Below are 21,769 nucleotides of genomic sequence, written 5' to 3' on the forward strand. Positions count from 1 at the left end.
GTCATCCAAATGCTCTCTAGCAAACTTCAGACGGGCCTGGACATGTATTGGCTTAAGCAGGGGGACACGTCTGGCATTGCAGGTTTTGAGTCCCTGGCGTGTAGTGTCTTACTGATGGTAGGCTTTGTTACTTTGGTCCCAGCTCTCTGCAGGTCATTCACTAGGTCCCCCCGTGTGGTTCTGGGATTTTTGCTCACCGTTCTTGTGATCATTTTGACCCCACGGGGTGAGATCTTGTGTGAAGCCCCAGATCGAGGGAGATTATCAGTGCTCTTGTATGTCTTCCATTTCCTAATAATTGCTCCCACAGTTGATTTCTTCAAACCGAGCTGCTTACCTATTGCAGATTCAGTCTTCCCAGCCTGGTGTAGGTCTACAATTTTGTTTCTGGTGTCCTTTAACAGCTCTTTGGTCTTGGCCATAGTGGAGTTTGGAGTGTGACTGTTTAAGGTTGTGGACAGGTGTATTTTATACTGATAACACGTTCAAACAGGTGCCATTAATACAGGTAACGAGTGCAGGACAGAGGAGCCTCTTAAAGAAGAAGTTACATGTCTATGAGAGCCAGAAATCTTGCTTGTTTGTAGGTGACCAAATACTTATTTTCCACCATAATTTGCAAATAAATTCATAACAAATAAATCCTGCAATGGGACTTTCTGGATTTTTTTTCAAATTTTGTCTGTCATAGTTGAAGTGTACCTATGATGAAAATTACAGGCCTCTCTCATCTTTCTAAGTGGGAGAACTTGCACAATTGGTGGCTGACTAAATACTTTTTTGCCCCACTGTATATCTATATTTCCATGTCTAACAATTGTATTTTCATCAACATTTATAATGAGTATTTTTGTAAAATGATGTGTCTCTGCAATATCACCGGATGTTTTTGGAACGAGTGAACGTAACGCGCCAATGTATACTGAGATGTTTTTATGTGAATATGAACTTTTATCAAACAAAACATATATGTATTGTGTAACATTAAGTACTAAGTGTGTCATCTGATGAAGATCATCAAAGGTTAGTGATTAATTTTATCTCTATTCATGGTTTTTGTGACTCCTCTCTTTGGCTGGAAAAATGGCTGTGTTTCTTTGTGAGTTGGTGGTGACCTAACATAATCGTTTGTGGTGCTTTCGCTGTAAAGCCTATTCAAAATCAGACACTGTGGTGGGATTAACAACAAGATTACCTTTAAAACGGTATAAGATACATGTATGTTTGAGGAATTTTAATTATGAGATTACTGTTGTTTTGAATTTGGCGCACCATACTTTCACTGGCTGTTGTCATATCGATCCCGTTAACGGGATTGCAGCCATAAGACATTTTTTAAAACACTGGTACATCTTGATCACTGATCCACAACTGGAGAGAGACGTTTAAAGAACCTTAGAGAGTAGTCTTCAGACACGCCCCCAACGTCAGTCAAATGATGGTGAGGTCTGATCTTCCACCAGCGCCACGTAGTACCTTCCTAGATAATATGCCGGACGGTAATTATAGATGTGGCCAATGTACCCAGTGTAACTTTACAAACAAATGTACCGAGTTAAATCATCCTATTACAAGCCAGACCATTAAGATTAAGGGCATCGTTACATGTTCCACAGTAAATGTGATCCACCTGATCAAGTGTATTTGTGGTCTTTGCTGTGTAGGAAAAACAAAACAAGCTCTGTAAACAAGGATAGCAGAACACAGGAGTAATATCAGGACCCTTGACCAGAGAAACAAGGATAGCAGAACACAGGAGTAATATCAGGACCCTTGACCAGAGAAACAAGGATATCAGAACACAGGAGTAATATCAGGACCCTTGACCAGAGAAACAAGGATATCAGAACAAAGGAATAATATCAGGACCCTTGACCGGAGAAACAGGGATAGCAGATCACAGGAGTAATATCAGGACCCTTGACCAGAGAAACAAGGATATCAGAACACAGGAGTAATATCAGGACCCTTGACCAGAGAAACAAGGATATCAGAACACAGGAGTAATATCAGGACCCTTGACCAGAGAAACCCTGTGGCTGCGCATTTCATGGAGGCTCGTTACAACATCAGCTCTCTGAGCTACTTTGGTATCGAACATGTTAAATCTCCTAGGAGAGAATAAACTGATAATCTACTATTGAGAAGAGAATTGGATTGTGTACCATGTCTCCTAGGGCTCTGAACCAAGAGTTTGATATCAGACTATTTCTAACATGAATATATCACGTTGATGTGTCTTTCCTTGCAGGTTTCCACTTTGTCATTATATACATATACAGTATATTATTGTCTGAACTACTACATGTGGTCATTATATACAGTATATTATTGTCTGTACTACTACATGTGGTCATTATATACAGTGTATTATTGTCTGAACTAGTACATGTGGTCATTCTATACATACACATGAAGCTTTTGTAAACAGTGTGCGGGCCTTCTTGTTCTTTAACAAAGCTTCTGTAAACAGTGTGAGGGTCTTCTTGTTCATTATCAAAGCTTTTGTAAAAAGTGTGTTGTCCTTCTTGTTCTTTATCAAAGCTTTTGTAAACATTGTGGGGGCCTTCTTGTTCTTTATCAAAGCTTTTGTAAAAAGTGTGTTGTCCTTCTTGTTCTTTATCAAAGCTTTTGTAAACATTGTGGGGGCCTTCTTGTTCTTTATCAAAGCTTTTGTAAACAGTGTGTGGACCTTCTTGTTCTTTATCAAAGCTTTTGTAAACAATGTGTGGCATTCTTGTTTTTATCAAAGCTTTTGTAAACAGCGTGTGTCCTTCTTGTTCTTTATCAAAGCTTTTGTAAACTTGCCCTTTATCAAAGCTTTTGTAAACAGTGTGCCTTCTTGGGCTTTTGCCAGTGTGTGGGCCTTGTTTTTATCAAAGCTTTTTCTTGTTCTTTATCAAAGCTTTTGTAAACAGTGTGGGGGCCTTCTTGTTCTTTCAAAGCTTTTGTCAAAGCAAAGTTTTTTTGTAAACAGCGTGTGGGCCTTCTTGTCCTTTATCAAAGGTTTTGTAAACAGTGTGGGGGCCTTCTTGTTCTTTATCAAAGCTTTTGTAAAGAGCGTATGGATCTTCTTGTTCTTTATCAAAGCTTTTGTAAACAGCGTGTGGGCCTTCTTGTTCTTTATCAAAGCTTTTGTAAACAGTGTGTGGTCCTTGCTCTTTATCACAGCTTTTGTAAACAGTGTGGGGGCCTTCTTGTTCTTTTACAAAGCTTTTGTAAACAGCGTATGGACCTTCTTGTTCTTTATCAAAGCTTTTGTAAACAGCATGTGGGCTTTCTTGTTCTTTTACAAAGCTTTTGTAAACAGTGTGTGGGCCTTGCTCTTTATCACAGCTTTTGTAAACAGTGTGGGGGCCTTCTTGTTCTTTATCAAAGCTTTTGTAAACAGCGTGTGGGCCTTCTTGTTCTTAAACAAAGCTTTTGTAAACAGTGTGTGGGCCTTGTTCTTTATCAAAGCTTTTGTAAACAATGTGTGGTCCTTGTTATTTATCAAAGCTTTTGTAAACAGCGTGGGGGCCTTCTTGTTCTTTATCAAAGCATTTGTAAACAGTGTGTGGTCCTTCTTGTTCTTTATCAAAGCTTTTGTAAACAGCGTGTGGGCTTTCTTGTTCTTTTACAAAGTTTTTGTAAACAGTGTGGGGGCCTTCTTGTTCTTTATCAAAGCTTTTGTAAACAGTGTGGGGGCCTTCTTGTTCTTTATCAAAGCTTTTGTAAACAGTGTGTGGGCCTTGTTCTTTATCAAAGCTTTTGTAAACAATGTGTGGTCCTTGTTTTTATCAAAGCTTTTGTAAACAGCGTGTGGGCATTGCCCTTTATGACAGCTTTTGTAAACAGTGTGGGGGCCTTCTTGTTCTTTATCAAAGCTTTTGTAAACAGTGTGGGGGCCTTCTTGTTCTTTATCAAAGCTTTTGTAAACAGCGTGTGGGCCTTCTTGTCCTTTATCAAAGGTTTTGTAAACAGTGTGGGGGCCTTCTTGTTCTTTATCAAAGCTTTTGTAAACAGCGTGTGGGCCTTCTTGTTCTTTATCAAAGCTTTTGTAAACAGTGTGTGGTCCTTGCTCTTTATCACAGCTTTTGTAAACAGTGTGGGGGCCTTCTTGTTCTTTTACAAAGCTTTTGTAAACAGCGTATGGACCTTCTTGTTCTTTATCAAAGCTTTTGTAAACAGCATGTGGGCTTTCTTGTTCTTTTACAAAGCTTTTGTAAACAGTGTGTGGGCCTTGCTCTTTATCACAGCTTTTGTAAACAGTGTGGGGGCCTTCTTGTTCTTTTACAAAGCTTTTGTAAACAGTGTGTGGTCCTTCTTGTTCTTTTACAAAGCTTTTGTAAACAGTGTGTGGGCCTTGCTCTTTATCAAAGCTTTTGTAAACAGTGTGTGGTCCTTCTTGTTCTTTATCAAAGCTTTTATAAACAGTGTGGGGGCTTTCTTGTTCTTTATCAAAGCTTTTGTAAACAGTGTGGGGGCCTTCTTGTTCTTTATCAAAGCTTTTGTAAACAGTGTGTGGGCCTTGCTCTTTATAAAAGCTTTTGTAAACAGTGTGTGGGCCTTCTTGTTATTTAATTGATTTGATAAAACAATTGTCATTACATTAATGATAAATGTCCAAAGATACTATGTTTACATGGGTATTGGGATCTGACCTCATTGATCTGTCAGTAAGCTATGTTTACATGGCTATTGGGATCTAACCTCATTGATCTGTCAGTAAGCTATGTCTACATGGGTATTGGGATCTACCCTCGTTGATCTGTCAGTAAGCTATGTTTACATGGGATCTAACCTCATTGATCTGTCAGTAAGCTATGTTTACATGGGTATTGGGATCTAACCCCATTGATCTGTCAGTAAGCTATATTTACATTGGTATTGGGATCTGACCTCATTGATCTGTCAGTAAGCTATGTCTACAAGCCAAATGTGCTGAGATGGAGCAGCTGAACTCAGCCAATTGTGCTGAGATGGAGCAGCTGAACTCAGCCAACTGTGCTGAGATGGAGCAGCTGTGACTCAGCCAACTGTGCTGAGATGGAGCAGCTGAACTCAGCTAACTGTGCTGAGATGGAGCAGTTGTGACTCAGCCAACTGTGCTGAGATGGAGCAGCTGAACTCAGCAAACTGTGCTGAGATGGAGCAGCTGTGACTCAGCCAACTGTGCTGAGATGGAGGAGCTGTGACTCAGCCAACTGTGCTGAGATGGGGCAGCTGTGACTCAGCAAACTGTGCTGAGATGGAGCAGCTGTGACTCAGCCAACTGTGCTGAGGTGGAGCGGCTGTGACTCAGCAAACTGTGCTGAGATGGAGCAGCTGAACTCAGCCAACTGTGCTGAGATGGAGCAGCTGAACTCAGCCAACTGTGCTGAGATGGAGCAGCTGAACTCAGCCAACTGTGCTGAGATGGAGCAGTTGTGACTCAGCCAACTGTGCTGAGATGGAGCAGCTGTGACTCAGCCAACTGTGCTGAGATGGAGCAGTTGTGACTCAGCCAACTGTGCTGAGATGGAGCAGCTGTGACTCAGCCAACTGTGCTGAGATGGGGCGGCTGTGACTCAGCAAACTGTGCTGAGATGACTCAGCAAACTGTGCTGAGATGGAGCAGCTGAACTCAGCCAACTGTGCTGAGATGGAGCAGCTGAACTCAGCCAACTGTGCAGCACTGTGCTGAGATGGACAGCTGTGACTCAGCCAACTGTGCTGAGATGCAGCTGTGACTCAGCTGTGCTGAGATGGAGCAGCTGTGACTCTGTGCTGAGATGGAGCAGCTGAACTCAGCCAACTCAGCCAACTGTGCTGAGATGGAGCAGCTGTGACTCAGCCAACTGTGCTGAGATGGAGCAGCTGAACTCAGCCAACTGTGCTGAGATGGAGCAGCTGTGACTCAGCCAACTGTGCTGAGATGGAGCAGCTGTGACTCAGCCAACTGTGCTGAGATGGAGCAGCTGTGACTCAGCCAACTGTGCTGAGATGGAGCAGCTGTGACTCAGCCAACTGTGCTGAGATGGAGCAGCTGTGACTCAGCCAACTGTGCTGAGATGGAGCAGCTGAACTCAGCCAACTGTGCTGAGATGGAGCAGCTGTGACTCAGCCAACTGTGCTGAGATGGAGCAGCTGTGACTCAGCAAACTGTGCTGAGATGGAGCAGCTGTGACTCAGCAAACTGTGCTGAGATGGAGCAGCTGAACTCAGCCAACTGTGATGAGATGGAGCAGCTGAACTCAGCCAACTGTGCTGAGATGGAGCAGCTGTGACTCAGCCAACTGTGCTGAGATGGAGCAGCTGAACTCAGCCAACTGTGCTGAGATGGAGCAGTTGTGACTCAGCCAACTGTGCTGAGATGGAGCAGCTGAACTCAGCCAACTGTGCTGAGATGGAGCAGCTGTGGTTGTGACTCAGCCAGCTGAGATGGAGCAGCTGTGACTCAGCCAACTGTGCTGAGATGGAGCAGCTGTGACTCAGCCAACTGTGCTGAGATGGAGCAGCTGTGACTCAGCCAACTGTGCTGAGATGGAGCAGCTGAACTCAGCCAACTGTGCTGAGATGGAGCAGCTGTGACTCAGCCAACTGTGCTGAGATGGGGCAGCTGTGACTCAGCAAACTGTGCTGAGATGGAGCAGCTGTGACTCAGCCAACTCTGCTGAGATGGGGCAGCTGTGACTCAGCAAACTGTGCTGAGATGGAGCAGCTGTGACTCAGCCAACTGTGCTGAGATGGTGCAGCTGTGACTCAGCAAACTGTGCTGAGATGGAGCAGCTGAACTCAGCCAACTGTGCTGAGATGGAGCAGCTGAACTCAGCCAACTGTGCTGAGATGGAGCAGCTGTGACTCAGCCAACTGTGCTGAGATGGAGCAGCTGAACTCAGCCAACTGTGCTGAGATGGAGCAGTTGTGACTCAGCCAACTGTGCTGAGATGGAGCAGCTGAACTCAGCCAACTGTGCTGAGATGGAGCAGCTGTGACTCAGCCAACTGTGCTGAGATGGAGCAGCTGTGACTCAGCCAACTGTGCTGAGATGGAGCAGCTGTGACTCAGCAAACTGTGCTGAGATGGAGCAGCTGAACTCAGCCAACTGTGTTGAGATGGAGCAGCTGAACTCAGCCAACTGTGCTGAGATGGAGCAGCTGTGACTCAGCCAACTGTGCTGAGATGGAGCAGCTGAACTCAGCCGTTTTCAAGTTAAATTGTGTTGTGAGGGAGTCATTTCCTATTTTGATCACATTGAGGATGTGAGCTAGCCTAGCTTCTTCCTGAGATGTCATGTTGCCATCTTGCGTTTCCAAGGAGGCCATGGTCAGAGGTTCTTTCATCGTCATTTCTTGTTTTTGTCTCGTAGGCATATCACCACACTTGGCTACAGTGTAGTAATCAGTATGTTGTTGTTGTCTCGTAGACATATCCCCACACTTGGCAGTGTACTACAGTGTAGTAATCAGTATGGGTGAAGTTAAAGTTTTAGGATACGTTTGTTAAAGATTTATCGGGAGCTCTCGGTCACGCTTCTTCCTTCGCTGCATGACAGCCAGAGAGGTGAGAGGTCACATGGTTTAGATGGTAAATATGTGTTCCCTTAGCGGTTCATCATGTAAGCAAAAGGGAATATGTTTGATCATCTATGTTTATTTACATTAGTGCAAGTTGTCCACTGATATTGGTGTAATTTCTCACCCCTTTTGACTGTATGAGTTACTTTCCCCTCAGACACACACATTTGATATTATGGTCATTTGTGTCAAATGTACTTTTCCCCACTCATTCACCCGATCTCTTTACATTGCTTATGTATATTCGGAGGCCTGACTGCATCCAGACTGTCAAAGGCCCATCCTGGTAGATCTGAACCTAATACAGCTTGGAATGATCGGATGACTGATAGAGGAATTTTAAATTCCCTTATGTTTTATTGCCAAAACCAATTAAATTCGCACTCATTTCTAATTCATGATAAGTTGTAAGTTTATCATTTGCATGAATTAGCAAGAGACCAGTCTTAAAAAACAAGTTCAGCATTTATTCTTGATGAGTACTGACCCAAAATACAAAGAACATTACATTTTAAATCTGAAGAAGACATAAAATGACGTCATCAGTTACACCCCCTCTCCCAGTCTTACAATGGCGTAGTATTCGGTCCTGGAGATAGTTTCACTCCCCTCATCAACTACATTCCAACCTGCCTAAAGGATATACTTCTCTCTGCTAATGGAATCCAACCAAAACATTATCTGTTTGAAGTACTATCTTATCTCTGCTTTAAAACTTTCCCAGGAGACACAGACACAATTAATTTCTGCTTACATTTTCAGTAACAGTACAATTAAGAACCAATACTTTTCAAATCATAACATAAAAGTATTAGCATGAATGGTTCTAATCATTAAAGTATACATAATTGATCATCTAAACTATATTTTCCTCTATCAATGACAGAAGTCACATTTAGGTGCCAGGTGTAACTGAGGCCATAACTGATAACATAACCGTAGCTGATGCTCCATATCCATTACTTTGAGTGTTTTATATCATATAACTAAATGTGTTTCTGGGTTGCAGGGGCAGTCAAAAAATGGACCAGCATGGCCACAAAACATGACATCAGCAGAGCTGTGGGAGACCACTGCATGCCCCTGGTAGAGCCAGGGGTGTTTACCACTCCTTCAGCAGGCTTGAAAAGTGGGATTGATACTGTTTTTCATACCAAGAGTCTGTTGATTGGTCAGTCATTGGGTTAATTTGTTTTACAATATGATCAAATCAAGCTTTATTTATACAGCACATTTCAGACATGGATGAAACAATTGGTTTCACAGGAAAAATGGGAGAAAATTGAAAATAAACAAATATTTAGTATACAAACATGAGGATAAAAAACAATAACTGAAAGACTAATGAGCATTCTAAAGAAATGCCATTGATTAAAATATTAACAATTGGATAAAATATCCAACCCAAAATATAAGCTTGTTTTACTCCATTGTTTGTTGTTACGTTCCCCATCAAGAAAGCCAGAAATGTCACTTAAATAGAAGAGGGAATTAACAAAGAGTCACTGACAACAGCCACAACTAAATAGGTGGGGTTTTAGGAGGGGTTCTGAAAGACACTATGGGGTATCCACTGAAGGTTGACTAGTAACAACAACTGGGACATAAAAGACACCCACCATGATCAACACTATATCTGCCCAAGAAGAGGCAAACAAAAGAAACACCCACACCAAACTTAAAGACAGGAGGGAAACCAAAACGGTAGTGCAACTAAAGTTGTTGACTCGCCACATCTATCAAGACAACTGGAGCACAGTGCCAGACACTCTTATTAAATAGAACCTGGAACAGCTCAGGTGAAACACCTTCCCACTAACGAGATGGACAAGCCAGCACAGGTGTAACACATACCTACTAACGAGGTGACACCAATCAGTGTACCGAAGACACATTTCAGTTGAATGCATTCAGTTGTCAACTGACTAGGTATACCCCAAACAAAAAAGAATCAGAACTCTAGAACCTAAACAAAACTCATCTCCAATACGGAAAAATGTGCAGTCAAAATAAATTGTGATCCATGGTAACGCACTGGCAAACACAAATATTTTTGACTGCCCACCCTTGAGACAATCAGCAACCAAGTTGTCCTTACCACGGACATGTCTGATTTCAAGAGGGAAATCCTGCAATATCCTTAGTAACTTTACACCTCACTGCGGAGCAGGGTTCACTTGATAGGCATGTTGTTGGATCGGGGCCCAGTCCATAATGTCATTCTCTAGTACATTTGGGTTGGCACATCTGAGAATAAACCCTGATATTCTAAAAGCAGAGCAACAATGTCAATATAATTGCAACCAAAAATTGTCAGTTGGTTGCATAAATAATCACAATGACTAAATATTACATGATTTGTAAATATAAAATAACACCAAATGTACATCCTTTTTCATATGTATTGGCAATAATTCACTTACACGTCCTGTTAAAACTAACAGCTCAAACAACACACGGAATCTGGGAATAATGTGTACATCACTGGTTAGAAGACAATTTGTAGAAAACAGCTAGCTACATATTGATTCAAGTGGGTCACCAACACTGTAAGTGCAACAAAACTATTTTTTTGTTAGACCACATAAAAAGTACTCTTTTCAATTCAGAGCTTGGATTTCCCCCTAGACCAATATCCTTATGCTGAAATCAATAGAACAGGGGACAAATATTTAGGGTTCTACATTATGACAACATTAAAATACTCCTACTACAACGTTAAAACTTTCTAAATAGTGAGATTCTATTTCATTGATATTGTGAAACAACTCCTTCCTGTATGTATTTTCTGATGTTTGATCAGAGATCTTTTACTAGAGTATCTCTTGTCACATTGATCACAGCTATAAGGTTTCTCTCCTGTGTGTGTTCTCTGGTGTATAGTCAGACTGCTAGAAGTAACAAAACTCTTCCCACATTGATCACAGCTATATGGTTTCTCTCCTGTGTGTGTTCTCTGGTGTGATATCAGGCTGAATGACTGACTAAAAGTCTTCCCACATTGTTTGCAGTTATACGGTTTCTCTCCTGTGTGTGTTCTCTGATGTTTAGTCAGACTGCTAGATGTAACATATCTATTCCCACATTGATCACATCTATAAGGTTTCTCTCCTGTGTGTGTTCTCTGGTGTGATTCTAAACATCCTGAAGAAACAAAACTCTTTCCACAGTCAGAGCAGCTAAATAGATTCTCTCCTGTGTGTGTTCTCTGGTGTTTAGTCAGACTGCTACATGTAAGATATCTCTTCCCACATTGATCACAGCAATAAGGTTTCTCTCCTGTGTGGATTCTCTGATGAATTGTAATGCCTGCTGAGGAGGTGAATCTCTTCCCACAGTCAGAGCAGCAATGAGATTTTTTTCCTGTGGGTCTCTGCTGGTGTTTCTTGAGGAATTCTGATGTGGAAAGACTCTTCTCTGCCTCGTCAGCATCATGATGTTGTTGTTGAGGCTCCCCAGAGGATCCATGATAGCCACGTCTCTCTCCTGTGTGAACAACAAAGTCAGACAGATGCTTAAAGGCCCACAACAGCAGAAATCCACTGTAAAAAGGTGATGCCAACAGCGTAGCCATGATGTTGTACAACAATTGACTGTAATTGTCTGTAATGAATGTCAAAATTATTTGACAATGGTCTTAAGACAGTCAAGTGAGAAAGTCCTATTTAGTCTTGTTTTCACATCAGTAGAAACATAGATGATTTTAGGCTAGAAGAAAGTTGTTGAAATCCTAGGTACTGTGCCAGATGACTTTTGGCCTCCAATATAGGCCCCTGACCGTGTTTGCTAAAACTGCAGCACAAGGGCGATGCGCACAATTTGATTGCATTAACTCCTCCCTGCTAATGAGGAAACCAATAGTTATGGATGTAATATGGAGCAACCTGGAGCAAAAATGATGAGCAAAGATTTTAGTTTTTCACAAAGTATTCTGAATATTACAGTGCAAGATCAGGAGTGCTACTCAAGGAGGCTCACATTAAGTTCTGTGTCTATTCGCTAATTCACCACCGTGGGGGAAAATTCAGGGGAGTTCTCATAGGCTGACAGCAAAAATAGCCTCCATTTACAGGTTGCTTATGAGTGCATTTTACATTACTTTTGGATTATAATTGTATGTCTTGTTTGAATGTCCTGTGTGTTACTGTTACAAATCAACTGCTTTATACTTAAACACTTCAACCAGTACGGAGGGTTTGTACACCAATTGGCCCATAACTTCACCTAACAATAAAATAGACCTACTTTAGGACCCATAACTTCACCTAATATAAACCTACTGTAGGATCTATAACTTCACCTAACAACAACACAGACCTACTGTAACAATACATCATGTAGATGTATATAATGAACAGACTAGGTCTATAGTAATCCTACATGGTGTAACAATACATCACGTAGATGGATATAATGAACAGACTGGGTCTATACTGCTCCTACATGGTGTAACAATACAGTGCATTCGGAAAGTATTCAGACCCCTTCACTTTTTCAACATTTTTGTACATTACCGCCTTATTCTAAAATGGATTTTCAAAAACTCTATCTACAATACCCCATAATGACAAACCAAAAACATGTTCTTAGATTTTTTTGCTAATTTATTAAAATAAACAGAAAAATCATATTTTACGTAAGTATTCAGACTCTTTACTACGTACTTTGTTGAAACACCTCTGGCAGCGATTACAGCCTCCAGCCTTCTTGGGTATGACACTACAAGCTTGGCACACCTGTATTTGGAGAGTTTCTCCAATTATTCTCTGCAGATCCTCTCAAGCCCTGTTAGGCTGGATGGGGAGCTTTGCTACACAGCTATTTTCAGGTCTCTCCAGAGACGTTTGATCGAGTTCAAGTCCGGGCTCTGGCTGGGCCACTCAAGGATATTCAGAGACTTGTCCCGAAGTCACTCCTGAGCTGTCTTGGCTGTGGGCTTTGGGTCATTGTCCTTTTGGTAGGTGAACCTTCGCCTCAGTCTGAGCTCTCTGTAGCAGGTTTTCATCAAGTATCTCTCTGCACTCTGTTCATCTTTCCCTCGATCCGGACTAGTCTCCCAGTCCCTGCAGCTGAAAAACATCTCCACAGCATGATGCTGCCGCCACCACCACGCTTTACACCAGGCTAACCGCTTGGCAGTCAGGGCAGCCGATTGGCAGTCAGGCCAAAGAGTTCAATCTTGGTTTAATCAGACCACAGAATCTTGTTTCTCATGGTCTGAGAGTCCTTTAGGTGTCTTTTGTCAAACTCCAAGCAGGCTGTCATGTGCCTTTTCCTGAAGAGTGGCCTCCGTCTGGCCACTCAACCATAAAGGCCTGATTGGTTGAGTGCTGCATGAGATGATTGTCCTTCTGGAAGGTTCTCCCATCTCCACAGAGGAACTCTGGAACTCTTGTCAGAGTGAACATCGGGTCCTTCTCCCCTTACTGCTCAGTTTGGCCGGGCGGCCAGCTCCAGGAAGAGTCTTGGTGGTTCCAAACTTCTTCCATTTAAGAATGTGCTCTTGGGGACCTGCTGCAGATATTTTTTTGGTACCCTTCCCCTATCTGTGCTTCAACACAATCCTGTCTCGGAGCTCTATGGACAATTTCTTCGACCTCAAGGCTTGGAATTTGCTCTGACATGCATTGTCAACTGCAGCAACATATATGGACAGGTATAATCATAAACAATATGTTTTCATGTGGCATGAACAAAAACACAAATTCTCAGTCAAAAATATTAGTCAGAATACAGCCTTTCTATTTTCTCATGTAATTTCAGGTTCTCTGACTGGGAAAATGTCCTTCCACACAGAGAGAGAGCAGTGGTTGGACTTTTATCGTGTGTTTCCTCTTATGCTCCTTCCGGCACCCTAACTGAATAGAACTCATTCCAGTGGGAACAGTGAGATGTCTGGTCCCTCTCCTACCAAAGACAGAGTATTTAGTTAAATACTAAAAAGAGAATGGAATTAAACCTCCATAAAATAAAACTGTCTTCCTGTGAGGCTAGATTCCTCAAAAACCTGAAGTCAGTTTTCAGAACGTACCATAATTTTCGCAACTTGGTGGCCGCCCCTAATAATAATAATGTAGAACATTAAATCTAACCTTACTTTCATGTTTATAGGCTGAGCAGAGCTCTATAAAAGGGAACGGGAAAGGGGGATACCTAGTCAGTTGTACAACTGAATGCATTCAACTGAAATGTGTCTTCTGAATTTAACCCAACCACTGAATCAGAGAGGTGCGGGGGGCTGCCTTAAATCGACATCCACATCTTCAGTGCCCGGCTTTTCTTTTGTGTGTATTCTCTCATGCCTTTTCAGGGTAGCTAACACAGTAAAACTCTTTCTACACTGGAAGCAGTGGTAAGGCTCTTCTCCTGTGTGTATTCTCTCACACCTTTTCAGGTTAGCTAACAGGGTAAAACTCTTTCCACACTGGGAACATTGTAAAGGCTTTTCTCCTGTGTGTCCTCTCATGCAGTTTTACATTTACATTTACATTTAAGTCATTTAGCAGACGCTCTTATCCAGAGCGACTTACAAATTGGTGCACCTAGGTTCCCTAACCAGCGAAAACTCTTTTCACAGTGGGAGCAGTGGTGTTATCTCGCTGGTTTGGGCGTCTCTGGATCTGGTTCCCCTGAAGGACTCTTCCTGCGGTCATAGTGAGAGTCTGGTCTCTCTCCTGCCAAAGACAAACAGTATCTAGTTAAACAGAGACCTGAATTAAACCTCCACATGATAAAGCTGTCTTCCTATGAGGTTTAACCTAGAATAGATACCGCAACACAATAAAAGAGCAGAACTGGTCATCACAGAGTGGCTGTAGTGCTTTGTAGGCTGGGTAAATCAATTTGAATTCAAAACATTTTGACAGCGTCCCTTTTGATTAAAAAACCACTTTCTTACCACTTCTTCCCATAGTCAAACAAATGTAAGAAAGTGGTTTTTGTAACTGAATATAAAAACATTCATGAGATATACAGTACCAGACAAAAGTTTGGACACACCTACTCATTCAAGGGTTATTCTTGTTTTTTATTTCTACATTGTAGAATAATAGTGAAAATACATATGGAATCATGTAGTAACAAAAAAAGTGGTAAACTACTCAAAATATATGGAATGCTTTTCCAACAGTCTTGAAGGAGTTCCCATATATGCTGAGCACTCGTTGGCTGCTTTTCCTTCACTCTGCTGTCCAATTCATCCCAAACCATCTCAATTGGGTTGAGGTCGAGTGATTGTGGCAGCCAGGTCATCTGACGCAGCACTCATTCACTCTCCTTTTTGGTCAAATAACCCAGCTTGGAGGAGTGCTGGGTCATTGTCCTGTTGAAAAACAAATGATAGTGCCACTAAGCGCAAACCAGATGGGATGGCATATCGTTTCAGAATGCGGTGGTAGCCAGACAGGTGTGTGCCTTTCCAAATCATGTCCAATCAATTGAATTTACAACTGGTGGACTCCAATCAAGTTGAAGAAACATCTCAAGGATGATTAATGGAAACAAGATGCACCTGAGCTCAATTTAGTGTTTCATAGCAAAGGTCTGAATACTTAGGTAAATAAGTAAATAAATATTTTTGTTTCTTAAATGTGATTTTTTTTCTAAAAACCCATTTTCGCTTTTTCATTATGGGGAATTATGTGTGGAATGATTCGGATTTTTATTTATTGTAGAATAAGGCTGTAACGTAACAAAATGTGGAAAGACTTTAGTGACATAGATAAGGGGTTAAAAACATTTCGTTTTATATATCCCATAAAGGACAGACACTTCCGAACAAACTTCCTTTGATTTTTGGGGGAAACAATGTTACTATGGTTACTGTTGTTCCATGTTGTGAATGTTATCCAATGTGTTACTATGGTTACTGTTGTTCCATTTTGTGAATGTTATCCAATGTCTTACTATGGGTTACAGCAGTACGGCCAAATCATGTTCTGGCATGAATAAACTTTTTAATATTTTTTGTTGATAGTTCAAGGGGTCTTACAATTCAAAATCAGAACGCTAATCATCCTTGGTATAACCTTCTTAAAACAGTACTATACTGGGGAAGCCCTTCATGTTGGAGGGTGTTTCTACAGTACTCCACTGGGGAAGTCCTTCATGTTGGAGGGTGTTTCTACAGTACTACACTGGGGAAGCCCTTCATGTTGGAGGGTGTTTCTACAGTACTACACTGGGGAAGCCCTTCGGTCCTTCTGTAGCTCAGTTGGTAGAGCATGGCGCTTGTAACGCCAGGGTAGTGGGTTCGATTCCCGGGACCACCCATACATAGAATGTATGCACACATGACTGTAAGTCGCTTTGGATAAAAGCGTCTGCTAAATGGCATATTATATTATTATGTTGGAGGGTGTATCTACAGTACTATACTGGGGAAGCCCTTCATGTTGGAGGGTGTTTCTACAGTACTACACTGGGATCATGTTGGAGGGTGTTTCTACAGTACTACACTGGGGAAGCCCTTCATGTTAGAGGGTGTTTTATCTTTTGACACTTCAGCAACTGGTTACAGTGTGTTAGTACAAGGCGTGGAGATGGGTTGCATGGAAGTTCCTTTATAGAATGTGGAACTGGGTGAGTCCTAGCCTACCGGTGAAGGGGGTCTCATTCATCTTGGGAAATTATTTGGCTGGAGGGAAGGTTGTGCCAAATCCTGTCGTTTGTAAGGAACCCAGAATTGAGGAACCTGATGGGTTATCAGAAAAGTACCCTACAGTGTTCTCATATGTGCCATTACACGTGCTCGGTCTAGGAAATTCACCGGGAGCAAGTCTAGTGTTGAGGATGTTAGCGATCCCACCATGGTCGATCTGTTAAACATTTATGGGTGATCCTGATTTTGGTAAACCTCCAGAGTTGACCTCTCCTTTGAAAACCCCAAAGGTGAGAGTTTGTAGAACCTCTGAATGAAGAGAGGATCCCTATAGTTGACACTTGGATGTCTAGGAAGCAGCTGATTGCTGAACAAAGTAAAGATGTTTCACCCTCTCCTCTTTTTGCTGAGATACATCCAGAAGAGGAGTTTAATGAAGTTTCCATTGGTAATTTAGACAGAAATGGTGTTCTAACGAGGAAACGGCGTTCTAACGAGGAAACGGCGTTCTAACGAGGAAACGGCGTTCTAACGAGGAAACGGCGTTCTAACGAGGAAACGGCATTCTAACGAGGAAACGGCATTCTAACGAGGAAACGGCATTCTAACGAGGAAACGGCATTCTAACGAGGAAACGGCATTCTAACGAGGAAACGGCGGTCTAACGAGGAAACGGTGGTCTAACGAGGAAACGGCGGTCTAATGAGTAAATGGTGTTCTCGCTCCACTCCTGGACAAGACGATTGGCCCAATTTATCTAAAATTGTTGTTCCAGTTGCGCTTCAGCAAGAGATACTGAGGTTGGCTCACGATGGTAGTATGGCAGGCCATCTTGGGGTCAACAAGAAGGCTGAAACAGGATGTTTTTTGCTCACTGATAAATCCTGTGGCATTGCCAGCGGGCAGGTAAACCGAACCAAGCCGAACCAGTTGTACCTTTGCAGCCTATTCCTGCTTTTGACAAACCTTTCAGCAGGTTTCTGGTGGACTGTGTTGGTCCTTTGCCTAAAGCCAAGATTGATAAGTATTTCAGTTAACTAGTGATAGACTATTTATATTTATTTGTAATGGGGAATTGATATAATAAACTCAATCTAAGGGAAATCAATACACACAATGAAACAATGAGGCAGCAAGAATTGGTGGAAGCCAGCGGAGGAAATTCTGAAGAGAGACTCACCAATATCTTCACCACACAACCCTCCCCTTCTTCTTGACTCAACATTTTAAATTACTCAAGAGACATTATCTTCACACATATTTGAGCTGCTTTTCACTGACAGCCACAACTCAATAATCAGCGAGGCATATTGCCACACGCATTACCCAAATAGCCATAAGCCTACAAGCTTGTGATTTGAAACCAAACACAGGCATTTTTTAAAAGAAGCTAATGATCCCTGATTCCTCTGTGGCAACGTCATGCTTTCTGGTCAAGAATTTTATTGATTTCTGTGTAGACAGGAGTAATTTGTAATTTGGGACAATTTATTTACCTGTTGGACCCACCGCTATGTCATTTCTCTCCTGTTCTATTGGACCCACCACTATGTCATTTCTCTCCTGTTCTATTGGACCCACCACTATGTCATTTCTCTCCTGTTCTATTGGACCCACCACTATGTCATTTCTCTCCTGTTCTATTGGACCCACCACTATGTCATTCCTCTCCTGTTCTATTGGACCCACCACTATGTCATTTCTCTCCTGTTCTATTGGACCCACCACTGTCATTTCTCTCCTGTTCTATTGGACCCACCACTATGTCATTTCTCTCCTGTTCTATTGGACCCACCACTATGTCATTCCTCTCCTGTTCTATTGGACACACCACAATGTAATTTTCTCTCCTGTTTTATTGGTTTTCATATCAACTTTATTTCATTGTCCAGAAGCCAAAAGGCACAATTCTAGTTGTTGCAGCTGTAGACTCCCCCTCTTTCTAAGTTCCTAAAAGAGATTTTCATCTGTCAGATATGAACCTCTACCAGGTGGACTGTATAGAACGGTGTGTTCTAATAAAACACTGTAGGAGTTGTCTCCAGATGGCTATGCATATTCATGACATGAGGCTAGTAGCTTAGCATCTCTCTCCATTGAATACAGGCAGTTGACTTCAACAACTCTCATAGAATACATTTTTAAAAATTATTACAATACTTATTAGTATCCACCAATCCAAAGAAAGGTGTGAGCTAGAGAACCAGCAGTGCCGCTTTGTGGACAACGACTCCCCTTGTTAGGGCGAAGAGACATCTTGTCAGTATATCCATAATCTTTGGTGTAGCCAACTCAACTCTCGCATGGCACTATTGGGCAGCAACGTGTGTAGTAAAAAAAAAATCACTCCATGAAAACCACTACAAGCCATGCCCCCCAGTCTGCGGTCAGCAGATAACATATATATTTGAGAATAGTCTAAGTCAAACAAGGGGTAGCTTGCTCTCTACATAGTCTGATTCTAGACATTACAGTCATAATTCTAGGGCCCTCCGTTGAAGAGGTATTGACGAGCCAACTCCGAATATCCAAAGTTAAAAACCAATTTAAGGCGATACTTACTGGTGTTACTCAGATCTCTGATTTCCACCTCTTCATCTTTCAGTGTGACAGTAATCTCTCCTTCCTTCTTCACTCCAAAAGCTACATCCTCCTCTTCTTTACCTATAACATCCTCCTCTTTCACTCTGAACGAGTCTTCCTCTTCTTCTTTCACGGTAACAGCCTCACCCTCTACTTCTTGTTTTACTGTGACATCCTCCTCTTCCTTCTCTTCTTTCACGACAATGTTCAGCCCCAGAGCTTCTTTCTCCGTCCAGCAGACCTCCTCTTCTTTAACAGGAGGGGAGTATTTTAGGGAGCTCATGTTCGGGGATGTTAGCTAGCTAGCTATCATGAGCGACTAGGCTAGTGCTAACTTAACCAGCCAGCTACTATAGCTGACTAATAAAAACGTAATATTAAATAGGTTAACAAGTAAATAAGACAGAAGCGTGTCTAAAACACAGAAGCTAATATACACCGAAAGCGTCTAAATAGCTTGAATCTTCCGGCTATGTTGGCTAGCAAGCTACCGAGGTGGTTGACGAGCTGTTTATGAAGAACCGTCCACTAGATTATACGTCACCCTAGCAGCATCGCCTGAAAGACGCACATCGCCGTCTGCTGACTGGAGTGGGAAACGCAGTCAACTAGATCATATTTTATTTTCAGACAAAGATTATTTTAAATTGATTTAATTAAATAATACTATTATATTTAGACATACAAAATGTGTTGATTGATTAGTGCGAAGTAAAAAATGTTTACTACAGCACATTTAAGACAGTTTCATTAAGTCATACTAAATCTAAATAAGTAGCTAGCTACTGGTGTAACAATACATCATGTAGATATATACTACCGTACAAATGTTTGGGGTCACATAGAAAATCTCCTTGTTTTTGAAAGAAAAATCACTTTTATTTGTCCATTAAAATAACATCATATTGATCAGAAATACAGTGTTGGCATTGTTATTGTTGTAAATGACTATTGTACCTGGAAACGGCAGATTTTTTCATGGAATATCTACATAGGTGTACAGGGGCCCATTATCAGCAACAATCACTGCTGTGTTCCAATGGCACGTTGTGTTAGCTAATCCAAGTGTATCATTTAAAAGGCTAATTGATCATTAGAAAACTCTTTTGCAATTCTGTTAGCACAGCTGAAAACTGTTGTGCTGATTTAACAAAGCTTTTGTTAACAGTGTTTTTGCATAACAATCAGGCAGTAGAACAACAATAATCATCACCCTCTTAACTAATCTTACCTTCCCTTAACATTGGGTTTGAGTCAGACCCTGAGTGTGCCAAGTGGACATTGGGTTTGATTCAAACCCTGCCAGTGTACCAGGTGGACATTGGGTTTGATTCAGACCCTGCCAGTGTGTCAGGTGGACATTAGGTTTGATTCAGACCCTGCCAGCATGGCCAGAAATGGTCAGTAACTTATAACCACAGAACCACCCCAGACCTTTCATGCATGACTAAAAACACCTAGGTATTAGATTTACTGCCATGGTCTAAGTTTGTCATTGCATCAGACACCATTCACAATGCTGGCCGAGGTACGAGTAAAACATGACATATTATTTCCTAACCATTCACAATGCTGGCTGAGGTACGAGTAAAACATGACATATTCTTTTCTAACCATTCACAATGCTGGCTGAGGTACGCGTGAACCATGAAATATTATTTCCTAATTGTAAAAAATGGCAAGGCTTTATCTCAGTGGGCTTTTCCATTTTTGAGGAAAGTATGAAGTGTTGTGAGTAACATAACTGCCTGAGATGTGGGGGAAGGGAAGTAGCTCATTGATTGGCTGTAGTGACAAGGGTCCCTCCAAAAATGTATCACTATTCCAACTGACATGTCAAATTCTCCCCCAAATCTACCACTAATAGGCCAAGCCTCCACAGACCCAGTCTTGTATTGACAAACAGAACAAATCATTTGACATTCAAATATGTCATTTTAAATAGATCAATTCAATCCAGCTGGGCCTTTTAAAACACAGACTGTTGTTCCTGCTGTAGATGTTATGCCTTTGTACAGTTCGAGGATCAGTTCTCCACAATGCATATACAATACCGGTCAATTGTTTGGACACACCTCCAAATTCAATGTTTTTTCTTTATTGTAACTAGTGTCTACATTGTAGAATAATAGTGGAGATATCAAAACTATGAAATAACTCATATGGAATCATGTAGTAACCAAAAAAAAGTGTTAAAAAATAAAAAATATATTCTATATTTAAAATTAAAAGTTTCTAATTTTAAAAGGCTAATTGCTCATTGAAAATAATTTTGCAATTATGTTAGCCCAGCTGAAAAATGTTGTTCTGATTAAAGAAGCAATAGAACTGGCCTTCTTTAGACGAGTTGAGTATCTGGAGCATCAGCATTTGTTGTTTCGATTACAGGCTCAAAATGGCCAGAAACAAATAATTTTCTTCTGAAAATCGTTAGTCTGTTCTATTTCTGAGAAATGAAGGCTGTTCCATGTGAGAAATTGCCAAGAAACTGAAGATCTCGTACAATGCTGTGTACTACTCCCTTCACAGAAAAGCGCAAACTGGCCTAACCAGAATAGAAGGTGTTCCCAGTGCACAACTGAGCAAGAGGACAAGTACATTAGTATCTAATTTGAGAAACAGACGCCTCACAAGTCCTCAACTGGCTTAAATAGTACCCGCAAAACACCAGTCTCAACGTCAACAGTGAAAAGGCGACTCCAGGATGTTGACCTTCTTGGCAGAGTTGCAAAGAAAAATCCATATCTCAAACTATTTAAAAAGAAAGAAAATATTAAGATGGGCGGAATAACACAGACATTGGGCAGAGGAAGATTGGAAAAAAGTTTTATGGACAGACAAATCTAAGTTTGAGGGGTTCGGATCACAAACAAGACCATTCGTGAGATCCAGAAAAAATGAAAAAATGCTGGATAGCTTGACGCCTTCCGTCAAGCATGTTGGCTGGTAATGTGATGGTCTGGGGGTGCTTTGGTGGTGGTAAAGTGGGAGATTATACAGGGTAAAAGGGATCCATTTTGCAACGCCATGCCATACGCTGTGGACGGCG

The 21,769-nt window shown here is 41.6% G+C and overlaps 1 protein-coding gene across 2 annotated transcripts; it reads right to left on the reverse strand.

Moving 5' to 3' along the window:
* Positions 1–8,293: 8,293 nt before the first annotated feature.
* On the reverse strand, positions 8,294–19,215 carry LOC123994985 (gastrula zinc finger protein XlCGF17.1-like). Of its 2 annotated transcripts, XM_046298161.1 has the most exons (3): positions 18,700–19,215; positions 14,069–14,212; positions 10,887–11,024 (listed from the first exon to the last, which is right to left on the reverse strand). In XM_046298161.1, exons 1-2 carry the CDS (start codon positions 19,001–19,003, stop codon positions 14,130–14,132), a joined length of 387 nt encoding a protein of 128 aa, XP_046154117.1. In that variant the 5' UTR covers positions 19,004–19,215; the 3' UTR covers positions 10,887–11,024; positions 14,069–14,129. The 2 variants fall into 2 exon arrangements, with proteins under 2 accessions (XP_046154116.1, XP_046154117.1); XM_046298160.1 differs by lacking the exon at positions 14,069–14,212 and having other exon boundaries at positions 8,294–11,024.
* Between the last annotated feature and the right edge of the window lie 2,554 nt (positions 19,216–21,769).

This window comes from Oncorhynchus gorbuscha, linkage group LG14, assembly GCF_021184085.1.
Source record: "Oncorhynchus gorbuscha isolate QuinsamMale2020 ecotype Even-year linkage group LG14, OgorEven_v1.0, whole genome shotgun sequence".
In the NCBI taxonomy this organism is placed as follows: Eukaryota; Metazoa; Chordata; class Actinopteri; order Salmoniformes; family Salmonidae; genus Oncorhynchus; species Oncorhynchus gorbuscha.

What these genes read in the sequence shown, in the direction of transcription:
- LOC123994985 (XM_046298160.1), bottom strand. Translation starts at nt 19,003, where the DNA reads ATGAGCTCCCTAAAATACTCCCCTCCTGTTAAAGAAGAGGAGGTCTGC. An exon ending in CAGAGATCTGAGTAACACCA is followed by an intron (nt 11,025 to 18,699) that starts GTAAGTATCGCC and finishes TTGTTCACACAG; the next exon opens with GAGAGAGACGTGGCTATCAT.